Below are 16,366 nucleotides of genomic sequence, written 5' to 3' on the forward strand. Positions count from 1 at the left end.
TAATTCTCTTCTTGAATTTAATAAAACACGTGTTAACCGAATTTAGGCATGTTTAGGAATAGCTTAAGAGTCAAATGATATCCTATGTTGGATCACCCTGAATTAGGACTTTAATGTCTTGTCCTTTCATTTTTTGTGGGAATCATGTTTGCTTTCCTATATATGTATGCTTGATCACCATGAAATAAACAAATTAAGTTAAGTATAATTCATTTTGAATTAAGGATTATTCATTGAGAGAGCATTGTGCAAACTCCAAACCTTCTTGGCTGAACCAAAATTAAAAGTTCTTATCAAGAACTATGGTGAGCATCACCTTAGCTTATCAACACCTCAAGTGTCGTGGCGCCCTATCACCTCAAATCTATTTCATCTTCTTTTATCTTTATTTATTCAATTTCGCTGCTTACTCATTCATAAAAGGGCTTATAAACCCGTGAGCTTGGTCAATACCAAATAAGATAGATTGTGCATAAGAGCCTTCTGAAAAGGGTTCACACCATATTCTTATGTGTGCATTTTTCGTTTGCAAGCTGATTAAAGAACACATAATAGTGTATTTCAATCATAATAACTTTCTCTTACCATGAAATTGAATATATAATAAATGAATCATAAATAACTACAATAAATGTGAAAAATGAATATCTAATTTTAAATTATAAGAGAGTAGGTATGTATCCAAAATACAAAATGATACATTTAAAAGTCATGAGGTGTGATGAAGCAATTGTCACTTGGGCATATTTTACCTTAGTTGCACGTGACATAATTTTTTTGCACATGTCATGGTCATGAGAAGGAATTCTTATTGAACAACGCAATTATCGTTGAACATGATACATCGTTAACATCAAAATAGATATTTCTACATTATGGATATTGGATACATTATATAAACTTCTCATATAACTTATACTCTTTGAAAAAACAATTTGCTTTGTCACATTTGAAATAAAACATTATAAATATGAATTATAACAACATATTATATTTTATAAGGATTATTTTTTTATTAAATTATGTTTGGCAAATTTGAAAATCAAAGTTTGTTGTACTAAAATAATTTTCACAAAAATAAAAGTACTAAGATATATATTAAAAAATAGAGGAGACGTGAAACTAAATGGATATTGCTAAATCCAATGGACAAAAAAGAGTCATTATTGAAGAAAAGGAAAAATTCACAAAACCCCCTTAAATTGTATATGTTTTGCAAGTAAATAACTTAAACTATTTTTTTCCTAATTATTCCTTAAATTTTAATTATTGATGATATTGGTTCCTTTATATATACAATTTTAAATTAATCCTTAAACTTTAATTATTTGTGTGATCTCTACCTACATACAATTTTAAATTACTAAAAATAAAATTGGAATTAACACGCATGCAAAGATATAAATAAATTGAAACAATAATTGTGAGATTGATAACACAACCAATATTCATGTTTTACACATATTGTGTTCGTGGTGGAAGACAAAACAAATCCCAAATTGGAACATATTCCATAAAAAAAGACTTATGTGATCCATCAGTGTTTAGCAGAAGCTTTAAATTAGTGGCTTAAAAAAGTCAAGCAAACATAGGGTAAGATGACAGGTGAAGAATGTTGTAATGCAAAAAAAAAAAACCAATGTTTTAAAGCATATCTAAATAACAATATTTAGCATAAAGAAGCATTAATATTCAAATTATTATGTATATAACAACAACCAAGCCTTAGTCTCATGATGTGGGGTCGGCTTAAGAAATGAATGACAAATTATTATGATAAATTAAAATTATTCAATGATATAGACATTATAGGGATAACCTTACACCATGTTAACTATAATTTCATTATTATTAATTTAAAATTGTATATATAAGGACCAATTTCATCAATAATTAAAGTTTAAGGAGTAATTTAAAATTATATGTATGTAGGGACTAATTTCACCAATAGTTAAACTTTAAGGAGTAATTAGGAAGAAAAAATAGTTTACGATATCTACTTACAAAACAAATAAAGTTTAAGGGGGTTTTGTGAACTTTTCCCTTAAAATACTTCTGCGAGCAATTATAAAGCGATGACAAATATAATCTCTTTCAAAAATATTAACTCGTAATAAGTTCATGTCCTTACGGGGCAGACAAAGTTGAAAGCACTAAAGAATTTAGTGATAGAGAAAATAACAAAAGTTTTTATATATCGGTTCACTCTCAATAATCACGTCAACTCTTCTCTCCTAGAAGGATTTTCCACTATTTACCATATAGCATAAAGTATTTAACAACCCTTTGGAAAATTATTATTTCTTACACCAAGATTCTTCAGGCTTTAACAATTAAGTATTCCTTCTAAACTAGGTATCTTCAGGCTCTAAACTTGACGAAGTATTCTTACCTTACCAAGCGTCTCCAATCTATGATAACTTAAGAGATATGATTTTTGATCTTTTAACAACTAACTATGCAAAATTATGAAAGATTAAGATCACTTGAATCTAAAATTGATTAAGAAACAAATCTTAAGGTTTACAGCTGTAAACTCTTATATTGTTTCTCTATGAGACTAGTTTGTCTCTAGCAAATATGTTACAAAACTTAAGTTGTAATTCTATAAAATTAGTACTTATATACAATAATGTATTTTCAATGAGTTTCTAAACACTTGTATTTTTCTTTTTCTTGTGTTGAGTCCTTGTTATGTCTTGTGATACTTTTCAGTGTATAGATATACTTTCATTATTTCGGATAATGTTCTAGCGGTATTCAAAAGTGTCGGTTTAGAGTAAACATTAGATGCATTGGTTTTTTGAGTCTTAATACCAAGAATGAAGTTATTGCTAGCATAATTATATTTGGGTTCATCTTCGTTGATGTATCTACGTCTTCTTTCATATCATTAACATTAGATTTAAAGGAGACTTCACACCTTCCTCAAATGATGCTAATTATTCTTTTGTGTGCATTTTCTTTTCCAAGAACACATCATATTATATTTCAATTGTAATAAGTTTCTCATATCAAGAAAGTGAATATATAACAAATGAATCATAAATAATTACAATAAATATAAATTGGGAAGATCTAAGTTAAAACTATAAGAGAAAAATAAGTATTCAAAATACAAAATGATACATTTAAAAAATTATGAGGTGCAATGTAACAATTATCACTTAGACACATTTTGTCTTAGTTCCATGTGACTTAATTTTTTGCACATGTCATGAGATGCAATTGTTATTGACCGATGCAATCATCTTTAAACTTGATACCTCGTTAACATCAAAATAGATATTTTAACATTATAGAAATTGAATGTGTTATATAAAGGTTTGATATAACTAATAATCTTAGAAAAAACAAATATTTTTCCCAGATGAAAAAAATCAATATAACTATGAATTATAACAATATATTATAATTTATAAAGATTATTTTTTTATTAAATTACATTTCCCAAATTTAAAATCATAAAATTATTAAGTTTGTTGTACTCAAATGATTTTCACAAAAATAAACGTACTCCGTTATATATTACAAAAAGAGGTTAGATGAAATTGAATGAGTATTCCTCAATCCAATGGACAAAAAGTAGTCATTATTAAAAAAATTCCACAAATCAATTTTAAAGTGCTAACAAATATAAACTCTGTCAAAAATATTAACTCGTAATAAGTTCATGTGCAAATGGGATAGACAAAGTTGAAAGCAATATATAATTTAGTGATTAGTCTTTTGTGTGCATTTGGGTTAGCAAGTCGATTAAAGAACACATTATAGTATATTTTAAACATAATATGTTTCTCTTACCAAGATATTGAATATATAATAAATGAATCATAAATAACTACAATAAATATAAATAGCGAATATCTAAGTTCAAATTATAAGAGAGTAGATATGTATCCAAAATACAAAATGATACATTTAAAAAGTCATGAGGTGCGATAAAGCAATTGTCACTTGGGCACATTTTATCTTGGTTGTACGTGACTTAATGTTTTTGCACATATCATTAGACGCAATTGTTATTGAACAACACAATTATCTCTGAACATGAAACATTGTTTATATCAAAATAAATATGTCCACATTATAGATATTGGATACGTTATATAAACATCTCATATAACTTATACTCTTTAAAAAAACAATTTGTTTTGTCTCATTTGAAAATAAACAATAAAAAATATGTATTATAACAACATATTATTTTCTGTAAAGATTAGTTTTTTATTGAATTATGTTTCCCAAATTTAAAAATCTTAAAATTATTAAGTTTGTTGTAATAAATTAATTTTCATTAAAAATAAAAGTACTCATATATATATTAAAAAAAGAGGTGACGTGAAACTGAATAGATATTCCTAAATTCAATGGAAAAAGAGTAGTTATTATTACAAAAAAAATCAGCAACCAATTATAAAGCAATGACAAATATAAACTCTTTCACGGGTAGACAAAATTGTAAGCAATACAGAATTTAGTGATAGAGAAAATAACTAAAGTAATTTTATATTGGTTCACTCTCAATAATCACGTCAAGTCTTCTCTTCTAGAAGGATTTTCCACTATTTTTCAAATATCATACAAGTATTTAACAACTCTTCGGGAAATTATTCTTTCTTAAAACAAGACTCTTTAGGCTTTAACAACTAAGTATTCTTTCTAGACTAAGTTTCTTCAGGCTCTAAAATTGACGAAGTATTCTTATCTTACCGAATGTCTCCAAGCCATGATAACTCAAGAGAGTTGATTTGTTGATCTTTTAACCACTCACTACGTGAAATTATGAAAGATTAAGATCATTTAAGTCTAAGACTGACTAAGAAACAAATCTTAAGGTTTACAGCTGTAAACTCTTAGATTCTTTCTCTAAGAGACTAGTTTGTCTCTAGCAAAGATGTTACAAAATTTAAGTTGTAGTTCTATAAAAATAGTATTTATATACAATAATGTATTTTTAATGAGTTTCTAAACTCTTGCATTTTCTCTTTTTCTTGTGTTGAGTGTTTGTTGTGTCTTGTGATACTTTTTCATTTTATAGATGTACTTCCATTACTTGGGATAATGTTCTAGTTTAGTGTAAATATTATATGCATCAGTTGGTCGAGTCTTGATACCAAGAATGAAGTTATTGCTAGTTTCATTATATTTGGGTTCATCTTCCTTAATGTATCTACGTTTTTTTTCATATCATTAACTTTAGATTTAAAGGAAACTTCACACACTTCCTCAAATGATGCTGATTATTCTTTTGTGTGTATTTTTGTTTACAAGTTGATTAAACAATACACATTGTATTTCAATAGTAATAAGTTTCTGTTATCAAGAAACTGAATATATAATAAATGAATCATAAATAAGTACAATAAATATGAATTAGGAATATTTAAGTTGAAATTATAAGATAGTAGATAAATTTCCAAAATATAAAATAATACTTCTAAAAAGTTATGAGGTGCCATGAAGAAATTGTCACTTGGACATATACTGTCTTAATTGCATGTGACTTAATTTTTTTGCACATGTAATAAGACGCCATTGTTATTGATCGATTCAATTATCTTTGAACATGATACTTCGTTAACATCAAAATATATATTTTAACATTATAGACCTTGAATGCGTTATGTAAATGTCTCATATAACTTATACTCTTTGAAAAAACAAATATTTTTCCATTTGAAAAAAAAATCAATATAAATATGAATTATAACAATATATTATAGTTTATAAAGATTAATTTTTTATTAAATTACATTTCCCAAATTTAAAAATCATAAAATTATTAAGTTTGTTGTACTCAAATAATTTTCACAAAAATAAAAGTACTCAGATATTTATTATAAAAAAGGTGAGTTTGAAACTCAATGGGTATTCCTAAATTCAATGGACAAAAAATAGTCATTATTAAAAATATTCCACAAATCAATTTTAAAGCGCTAACAAATATAAACTCTTTCAAAAATATTAACTCATAATAAGTTCATGTGCTAACGGGATAGACAAAGTTGAAAGCAGTAAAGAATTTAGTAATTATTCTTTTGTGTGCATTTTTGTTTGCAAGTTGATTAAAAAACACATTATAGTGTACTTCAAACGTAATAAGTTTCCCTTACCAAAATATTGAATATATAATAAATGAATCATAAATAACTACAATAAATATGAATAATGAATATCTAAGATCAAATTATAAGAGAGTAGATATATATTCAAAATAAAAAATGATACATTTAAAAAGTCATGATATGTGATAAAACAATTGTCACTTGGACACACTTTATCTTAGGCTTTGTTTGGGAGTTAGGAGGGAAAGGAAAGGAGAGGGATGAGAGGGTAAAGAGGGGAGGAAAGAAAGGAGAATGGAGGGCAAATCCAATTAAACCCCTCCCTTGTTTGGGAGTGTGGAATTTAGATAGGAGGGGATGGAGGATTAATGTAATACAAAAATACTATTTTACCCCTCCTCTCCCTTTAAAAAATCAATAGTATGTTATGTATTATATGTTTAGAATAATATTAGTAAGGGTAGTTAGGTAATTTGACTTATTTTCCTCCCAAAACACCCCAATTTGGGGGAATTAGGTATTTTGGCATTTAGAGGGTTTGAGGGGGTTTGAAAAATCCTTCAAAACCCTCCCCTCTCCTCCACTAAACTCCCAAACAAGGGAATCCTTCTCCTAAACCCTCACATTCCTTCCCCCTCCAAAATGGTACTCCCAAACACACCCTTAGTTGTTGGTGACTTAATTTTTTTGCACTTACCATGAGACACAATTTTTATTGAACATAATGTTATTGGACACAATTATCTTTGAACATGATACCTTATTAACTATAAATATTGGATGTCTTATATAAGTTTCTCATATAACGTGTACTCCATGAAAAAACAAACTTTTTTGTTCCTATTTGGATAAAAACATTTTAAATATGAATTGTAACATCAGATTATATTTTATAAATATTATTACTTTTTTATTAAATTATACTTCTCAAATTTAAAAATCATAAAAATATGAAGTTTCTTGTGCTAAAAACTATTTTAACAAAAATAAATTATAACAACATATTATATTTTATAAAGATACTTCTTTTTTAAACTCTGATTCCTAAATTTAGGTCTTTCTTATTCATTAAAATATTAAAAAAACCATAAAAATGTGAAGTTTGTTGTGCTAAACAAACAATTTTACTCTATGAAACAAAATTGTTTCCATTTGGATAAAAACATTTTAAATATGATTTATAACATCATATTATATTTTATAAATATTACTTTTTATTAAATTATACTTCTCAAATTTAAAAATCATAAAAATATGAAGTTTCTTGTGCTAAAAACTATTTTAACAAAAATAAATTATAACAACATATTATATTTTATAAAGATTACTTCTTTTTTAAACTTTGATTCCTAAATTTAGGTCTTTCTTATTCATTAAAATATTAAACAAACCATAAAAATATGAAGTTTGTTGTGCTAAAACACAAATTTACTCTATGAAAAAACAAATTTTTTTGTTCCCATTTGGATAAAAAAAATTAAATATGATTTATAACATCATATTATATTTTATAAATATTACTTTTTATTAAATTATACTTCTCAAATTTAAAAATCATAAAAATATGAAGTTTGTTGTGCTAAAAACAATTTTAACAAAAATAAATTATAACAACATATTATATTTTATAAAGATTACTTCTTTTTTAAACTCTGATTTCTAAATTTAGGTCTTTCTTATTCTTTAAAATATTAAACAAGCCATAAAAATATGAAGTTTGTTGTGCTAAAAAACAATTTTACTCTATGAAAAAAAAAAATTTGTTCCCATTAGTTGAAAAAACAAATTTTTTTGTTCCCATTTGGATAAAAACATTTTAAATATGATTTATAACATTATATTATATTTTATAAATATTACTTTTTATTAAATTATACTTCTCAAATTTAAAAAGCATAAAAATATGAAGTTTGTTGTGCTAAAAACAATTTTAACAAAAATAAATTATAACAACATATTATATTTTATAAAGATTACTTCTTTTTTAAACTCTGATTCTTAAATTTAGGTTTTCTTATTCATTAAAATATTAAACAAACCATAAAAATATGATATTATACTTTATAAAGATTACTTCTTTTTTAAACTCTGATTCTTAAATTTAGGTCTTTCTTATTCATTAAAATATTAAACAAACCATAAAAAAATATGAAGTTTGTTGTGCTAAAACACAAATTTACTCTATGAAAAACCAATTTTTTGTGTTCGCATTTGGATAAGAAAATTTAAATATGATTTATAACATCATATTATATTTTATAAATATTAGTTTTTATTAAATTATACTTCTCAAATTTAAAAATCATACTAATATGAAGTTTGTTGTGCTAAAAACAATTTTAACAAAAATAAATTATAACAACATGTTATATTTTATAAAGATTACTTCTTTTTTAAACTCTGGTTCCTAAATTTAAGTGTTTCTTATTCATTAAAGTATTAGAAAAATCATAAAGGTATGAAGTTTGTTGTGCTAAAAAAACAATTTTACTCGTTGAAAAAACAAATTTTTTTGTTCCCATTTGGATAAAAACATTTTAAATATGATTTATAACATTATATTATATTTTATAAATATTACTTTTTATTAAATTATACTTCTCAAATTTAAAAAGCATAAAAATATGAAGTTTGTTGTGCTAAAAACAATTTTAACAAAAATAAATTATAACAACATATTATATTTTATAAAAATTACTTCTTTTTTAAACTCTGATTCTTAAATTTAGGTCTTTCTTATTCATTAAAATATTAAACAAACCATAAAAATATGAAGTTTGTTGTGCTAAAACACAAATTTACTCTATGGAAAAACAATTTTTTTTGTTCCCATTTGGATAAAAAAATTTAAATATGATTTTTAACATCATATTATATTTTATAAATATTAGTTTTTATTAAATTATACTTCTCAAATTTAAAAATCATAAAAGTATGAAGTTTTTGTGCTAAAAACAATTTTAATAAAAATAAATTATAACAACATATTATATTTTATAAAGATTACTTCTTTTTTAAACTCTGATTCCTAAATTTAGGTAAATCTTATTCTTTAAAATATTAAACAAACCATAAAAATATGAAGTTTGTTGTGCTAAAAAACAATTTTACTCTATGAAAAAACAAATTTTTTTGTTCCCATTTGGATAAAAACATTTTAAATATGATTTATAACATTATATTATATTTTATAAATATTAATTTTTATTAAATTATACTTCTCAAATTTAAAAATCATAAAAATATGAAGTTTGTTGTGCTAAAAACAATTTTAAGAAAAATAAATTATAACAACATATTATATTTTATAAAAATTACTTCTTTTTTAAACTCTGATTCTTACATTTAGGTCTTTCTTGTTCATTAAAATATTAAACAAACCATAAAGATATGAAGTTTGTTGTGCTAAAAAACACTTTTACTTTATGAAAAAACAAATTTTTTTGTTCCTATTTGGATAAAAACATTTTAAATATGATTTATAACATCATATTATATTTTATAAATATTACTTTTTATTAAATTATACTTCTCAAATTTAAAAATCATAAAAATATGAAGTTTGTTGTGCTAAAAACAATTTTAATAAAAATAAATTATAACAACGTATTATATTTTATAAAGATTACTTCTTTTTTAAACTCTGATTCTTAAATTTAGGTCTTTCTTATTCATTAAAATATTAACCAAACCATAAAAATATGAAGTTTGTTGTGATAAAACACAAATTTACTCTATGATAAAACAAATTTTTTTGTTCCCATTTGGATAAAAAAAATTAAATATGATTTATATTATCATATTATATTTTATAAATAAATTTAGGTAAATCTTATTCTTTAAAATATTAAACAAACCATAAAAATATGAAGTTTGTTGTGCTAAAAACAATTTTAACAAAAATAAATTAGAACAACATATTATATTTTATAAAGATTACTTCTTTTTTAAACTCTGATTCCTAAATTTAAGTGTTTCTTATTCATTAAAGTATTAGAAAAACCATAAATATATGAAGTTTGTTGTGCTAAAAAACAATTTTACTCTAGGAAAAAACAATTTTTTTTGTTCCCATTTGGATAAAAACATTTTAAATATGATTTATAACATTATATTATATTTTATGAATATTACTTTGTATTAAATTATACTTCTCAAATTTAAAAATCATAAAAATATGAAGTTTGTTGTGCTAAAAACAATTTTAAGAAAAATAAATTATGACAACATATTATATTTTATAAAAATTACTTCTTTTTTAAACTCTGATTCTTACATTTAGGTCTTTCTTGTTCATTAAAATATTAAACAAACCATAAAGATATGAAGTTTGTTGTGCTAAAAAACACTTTTACTTTATGAAAAAACAAATTTTTTTGTTCCTATTTGGATAAAAACATTTTAAATATGATTTATAACATCATATTATATTTTATAAATATTACTTTTTATTAAATTATACTTCTCAAATTTAAAAATCATAAAAATATGAAGTTTGTTGTGCTAAAAACAATTTTAACACAAATAAATTATAATAACATATTATATTTTATAAAGATTACTTCTTTTTTAAACTCTGGTTCCTAAATTTAAGTGTTTCTTATTCATTAAAGTATTAGAAAAATCATAAAGGTATGAAGTTTGTTGTGCTAAAAAAACAATTTTCACAAAAATAAAATTAGTGACATGTATATTAAAAAAAGAGGTGACGTGAAACTGAATGGGTATTCCTAAATCCAATGGACACGAAACAAAGCAAACACATGACACGACACCCCACACCACCGAACACAAGCTTGAAAGAATCAAATAAATACAAGCACAGAGAGAGAAACGAAGAGAAGAAATACAGTGCCTTTGTGATTTGCATACCCAATCCAAAACCTATTCGAACTTCTCTTCCTTTTCATCTAATTTTGTAAGCTTTTTATTTTCTCTCTTCCTTTCTTTTCTGGGTTCAATTCAATTCATGGGTTTTTCTTTTAAGCTTTTCGTTTTGCGTTGGGCGTTGCGTGGTTTGGTTTTCAATTTTTGGTTTTTTCTTCAATCCCAGAATGGGAAAAGGAAAAAACATAATGGGGTTGCTCCCATTGCAAATTATAATTGATCACTTTTTTTATGTTTGTTTTTAATTTTTTTTATTTGTTGATGGATGAAAAGACTTTTGTTTGAAATTGAACATGCACGGTGTTGTTATTATTTTAAATCTTTATTTGATTAATTCTCAGCAATTTTCTTTCTAAAATTATTACCCAGTTCACTCTTCCATTCTGATTTTTGGGTATCTGCATATTTGAGGGCTATGATTTTTTATGTCAGATCTCTTTCTGCATGTGCTAGATTCTTTGCCAAATCTGGGTTGTACAGGAATTGTGCATGCATTTTCAAGTAATCGGTGAAGATTGTTCTAGTCTCTTTTTTGTGTCGTTTTCTGATTGAAATTATATTTGCATGTCTTGATTTATATGTAAAATTAATGATTTTGGTTTCATGATTTTATTTACCTTCTGCCGTTCATATGTTTCTTTTGTTGGAACTTGCAATCCTTTTTGTGATAGATATAGCGAATTTATCATACTCTAAGATTTTCTAATTGAAATTATGTTTGCATGTCTTGATTATATGCAAATTTAATGATTATGGATTCATGGTTCTATTTACCTTAAAAGTTCCATCCATATGCATATTTTGTTGGAAGCCTTTTTTGTGATAGATATAGCGAATTTTGCATAATTTATTATTTTTTTTAATTTTGATGGATAAGATTCTCTGTTTGAAATTATATTTGTATGTCTTGATTATATGCAAAATTAATGATTATGGTTTCATGATTTTATTTACCTTAAAACTGCCAACCATATGCTTCGTTTGTTGGAAGCCTTTTTGTGATAGATACAGTGAATTTAACATACTGATGTGATGTTTTATTTTAATTTTGATGGATAAGACTTTCTGATTGAAATTATATTGGCACGTTTTGATTATATGTAAAGTTAATGATTGTGGTTTCATGATTTTATTGACCATAAAACTTCTATCCATGTGTTTCTTTTGTTGGAAGACTTTCTATGATAGATATAGCGAATTTAATATATTGACATGATGTTTAATTATAATTTTGATGGGTAAGAAACTAAGGGCTTTTTTCTTTGTAACCAGATTCATTATTTCCGAAGACATGTTGGAGGGTCCATCCTTTCTCATTGCAAGGGACTTACCAAGCTCATGTGAGCAAGAGACTGAGTGGATTTACAATAGTTTACGTGTGATGGAGCTGTCGAACAATAAGCGTCGACTGGAACTGGAGGAAGTAGCTGTGCTGAGAAAGTCTCGCAGGCTTTCGGATCCTCCTAAGGAAAGGGAAGAAGGGGAACCACAGATGAATATCCTTGATCTTTCCCTTTCCCTTAACTTTAACCAAGGGAATGACCAAAACAATGCAAGTGATCAATCAGACTCAGGTGGCCTTATCCGCCAACTCGGCCGGGACATCTCTATTAATTGTCTCTTACGCTGTTCAAGGTCTGACTATGGCTTGATTTCCTTACTGAACAGGAGTTTTCGATCTCTTATTAGGAGTGGAGAGATTTATAGGCTGAGGCGGCAGGTGGGTAGGATAGAACATTGGGTTTACTTCTCTTGTAATCTTCCTGAATGGGAGGCATTTGATCCCAACTGTGGCCGGTGGATATACTTGCCTAGTATGCCTTCGAATGAGTGTTTTATATGTTCTGATAAGGAGTCGTTGGCTGTTGGCACAGAGCTTCTTGTTTTTGGAAAGGAAATAATGTCTCCTGTCATTAACAGATATAGCATTTTGACGAACACATGGTCATCTGGCATGAAAATGAATTTTTCCAGATGCTTGTTTGGTTCTGCCAGCCTTGGAGAAGTCGCCATATTAGCCGGTGGTTCTGATTTCCATGGGAACATCTTGAGCTCAGCTGAGCTTTATAACTCGGAAACTGGAACCTGGGAACTTCTTCCAAGCATGAATAAAGCAAGGAAAATGTGTTCTGGTGTATTTATAGATGGGAAGTTTTATGTCATTGGTGGAATTGGGGTAGACAATGCAATGCAGCTAACATGTGGTGAGGAGTTTGATCTGGAAACAAGAAAGTGGCGTGAAATACCCAATATGTTCCCTAGGCGAAATGGACAACCTGGGGAGAATGAGGTACCAGCTACCGTCGAGGCGCCTCCGTTAGTCGCAGTTGTAAATAATGTATTGTATGCAGCAGATTATGCACAGAAGGAAGTCAGGAGATACTATAAAGATAGTAACTCATGGGTCACAGTTGGACGATTGCCCGAGCGCGTAGTCTCGATGAACGGCTGGGGTTTAGCCTTTCGAGCATGCGGGAACCGGCTAATGGTTGTTGGCGGGCCAAGGGCTATCGGGGTGATTGAGATTAATGCCTGTATCCCAGGTGATGGTGCACTACAGTGGAACAGGCTTGCCAGTAAGCAATCAGGGAGCTTTGTATATAATTGCGCCGTGATGGGATGTTGATGTGTTTGTCTTTGGTGGAGATGCTGCTTTATAGATGTCAAATAACAAGCTTTTATTTTCCAGGAGATGGAATCTGGCTAGTGCGTAATCTCCTGCCCAATATTTTTGGGGGGTAAATTTCTAGTCCTATCTAGAGTCATAGACAAAGTTTTAGAACTTCAAAAATTTAGTCTTTTACTTTTAAATTACCATTATGAACATTTCAAATGTGGCACCTTAACTGGTTAATAATTATAGCTCTTGTTAGTTGGTACATGGTTGGTTACAATGACCATTTTCATAAGTTTAATTGCAGAATTGTAATTGGTCTCAGTATTTTCTTCTTTTCTTTCTCTTTCCCTTTTATGAATGTAGATATATAATCTTCCCAAACCCTGTTTGCAGTGCACATTATCCCAATGCTCCATTTCCCCCTCTCTAACTTGCAAAACAAACAAGAAAACCAAATTAAAAAATGAGCTACAAAATAAATAATGAGTAACCCTTTTCTCCATGTCTTTTTACTTTAGTTTTATCAGATATGGTGTTTAATTGCATCTTCCAAGTCCAAGTTGTATCATTCTGTTTCTTTTGGTCAAGGTTATGTTGTTTTTGGTGTGGTATATGTAGTAAATGAATGACAATATTTTCAATCTGATTAGCCATAAAGAGCTCAGACATTGTGTTATGGTATTAGCCTATTAGGTATGTTTTTGGGTACATTGTTTGAATAGAAAGCAGATAAGGACATTTGAGGATTTGATTTGATTTGATTTTAATTTGTACATTAATTATCAAGATGAGGGCTATAAAGTTAGGGTTCAGCCGTTCCGACAGTAGTCTTAATACAAGGAACAAAGGTCTTCATTTTTGGAATGAGAATTGATTGAAAATCTGAAATTATTTTATGTAATTCTGTAACATTTACAATTATATCTTTGTTCTCTATTAACCATTCAACATGTTTTTGAAACGTACCTGATGATTTCAATAATTATTATACCACACTAGCTGGCTTTATAGGTAGTTACTTGGTTCTTGTTGTAAAAAGAAAATGTTGATGTCAGCAATCAAAGCAAACGAATTTTTCTCTGGAATGTCTCTTTTGAAATTATTAGTGGATACTACTAGCCCGATATATCGTTGATCCATATCATAGAGATTCGATAAAATTAACATAACCATAACCTTCTGACTATGTTTATCATTAAGCACATACAAAGCATTATGACGTCGTTCTATTGACTATGTGTTCTTAAAAGCCAGTTCTGTGGTGAATGTTAATCTATTTTGCATAGAAGAGCTTTCTTTTTGGCTGATTACAATAGTGCAAGAACAGTAGGATACAATAGCATTTTCGACTTCTCTTGTCAAAACATGACCTCTCTTTGTTGCTATGCATAAGTTGTTGTACTTGAAAAGTTTTTGTACTTTTGCACCAGAACCTGCCCTTATGAAATTTAGACTCGTCAGAGTTTCTTATATATTGATCTGTTGAATTGGTCTAACTACTAGCCGTTCCTTCAAGGCTTCAACGCATCAATGGCCTTCAGGGATGCTTCTCTGCAATAAATTTTATCCTTGAGTGGATACAGAACAAAATTTACTCCACATCTTAGTCATCCATTCTAAGAAAATCCAATGCTTTGAATTAGTAAGTAGATATGAACTATTAGATTTCCTAAAATGCATGCCTAAGATGTGGAGTAATTTTTTTAACTTATTGTTGGAGTACATGGATTTCATCCCTTAGTTGTTTGTATATAGTAATTTTCTATTTAATAAGAAAGTTACAATATTTGTGACAATGAGTTTGGCGCAACTGAAAGATTATTGTTTAATATGAGGTAATGAGTTCATATGATGAGGTCACGAATTCAAATCATGTGCTCATTAGTTCAAATTCTGGAAATAGCAAGGTAAAGTTGTATACTTCTATCTTCTCCAAGTACCACGAAATGGGAGGTTCATGAACCGGACCGGTAGATTGCCCTCTTTTTATTTTTAGCAAAAAAAAAGGAGTTTTATTAAAACTTGTTTATCTAGAAATTAGGATATACTCCATTTCTTTAGAGGTGTGCTTTTATAGGAAATTTTGTAAATTTTGAACATACAAAGTTACAAACCAAAAATTCAACTACTGGTGCAGAATCCACTTACTTTCTTTCCATTTATGTTCTTTCTATTTACTTTCTTTCCTTTTCTGGGTTTTTTTACTGGCTAATTTGTGTGGGCTGAGCAGTAGTCAGATAGTTGCAAGTTATATTTGTTAGAGACAACATTGGAAGTACAAATTGTACAATGCAAAATAAAAGACACAGATGGTGATGTGTGCCTCATCTACATGTGCACTGAGAAACCTGTTACCATCTTTCCACGGATGCTTAATAAAATAATAAATACACATTTCAATCCATATATATTTTGACCATATCTATTTGTTTTTTTAAATTGAAAACCCGGAAATACTACAAATTATTTTCTCATATGGATCAAGATGGTCATTTTTAATATGTTTTATAATACTTGATAGAGACTAATTATATCCAAAAAGAACTAATTTGTTATACATTCAAAAAAATTATAATCATTTCAGATTTTTCAATTTTTAAAAGAAAAAACCAATAGTCAAAAAATCTAAAGGATTAAAATGAGTAACATTTTTTTAACTATGTTCTAACCCGGGCTGTTCGTATCTTACTGGGGTCTAAGCTTAAAGAAAAAACCTCAAATATCACACCAGGATTGGTTGTGTTTGAGATCCTAATTGAAAAACTGAATTTTGATAAACTAGTCCATAATGTTA

The 16,366-nt window shown here is 27.2% G+C and overlaps 1 protein-coding gene across 1 annotated transcript; it reads left to right on the forward strand.

The window, feature by feature from the left end:
- The first annotated feature begins 10,803 nt into the window (after window positions 1-10,803).
- On the forward strand, window positions 10,804-13,953 carry LOC109337061 (F-box/kelch-repeat protein At1g74510-like). The gene is made up of 2 exons (XM_019573932.1): window positions 10,804-10,986; window positions 12,228-13,953. The coding sequence occupies exons 1-2, from the start codon at window positions 10,808-10,810 to the stop codon at window positions 13,579-13,581; spliced, it is 1,533 nt and encodes a 510-aa protein (XP_019429477.1). The 5' UTR covers window positions 10,804-10,807; the 3' UTR covers window positions 13,582-13,953.
- Window positions 13,954-16,366: the final 2,413 nt, after the last annotated feature.

Source organism: Lupinus angustifolius, unplaced genomic scaffold, assembly GCF_001865875.1.
Source record: "Lupinus angustifolius cultivar Tanjil unplaced genomic scaffold, LupAngTanjil_v1.0 Scaffold_1_921, whole genome shotgun sequence".
NCBI lineage: Eukaryota > Viridiplantae > Streptophyta > Magnoliopsida > Fabales > Fabaceae > Lupinus > Lupinus angustifolius.

Excerpts from the sequence above, each read along its gene's own strand:
- LOC109337061 (XM_019573932.1), top strand. The coding sequence starts at position 10,808 with ATGGACACGAAACAAAGCAAACACATGACACGACACCCCACACCACCG. Across the intron at positions 10,987-12,227 it reads CTTCCTTTTCATCTAATTTT|ATTCATTATTTCCGAAGACA; the intron begins GTAAGCTTTTTA and ends CTTTGTAACCAG.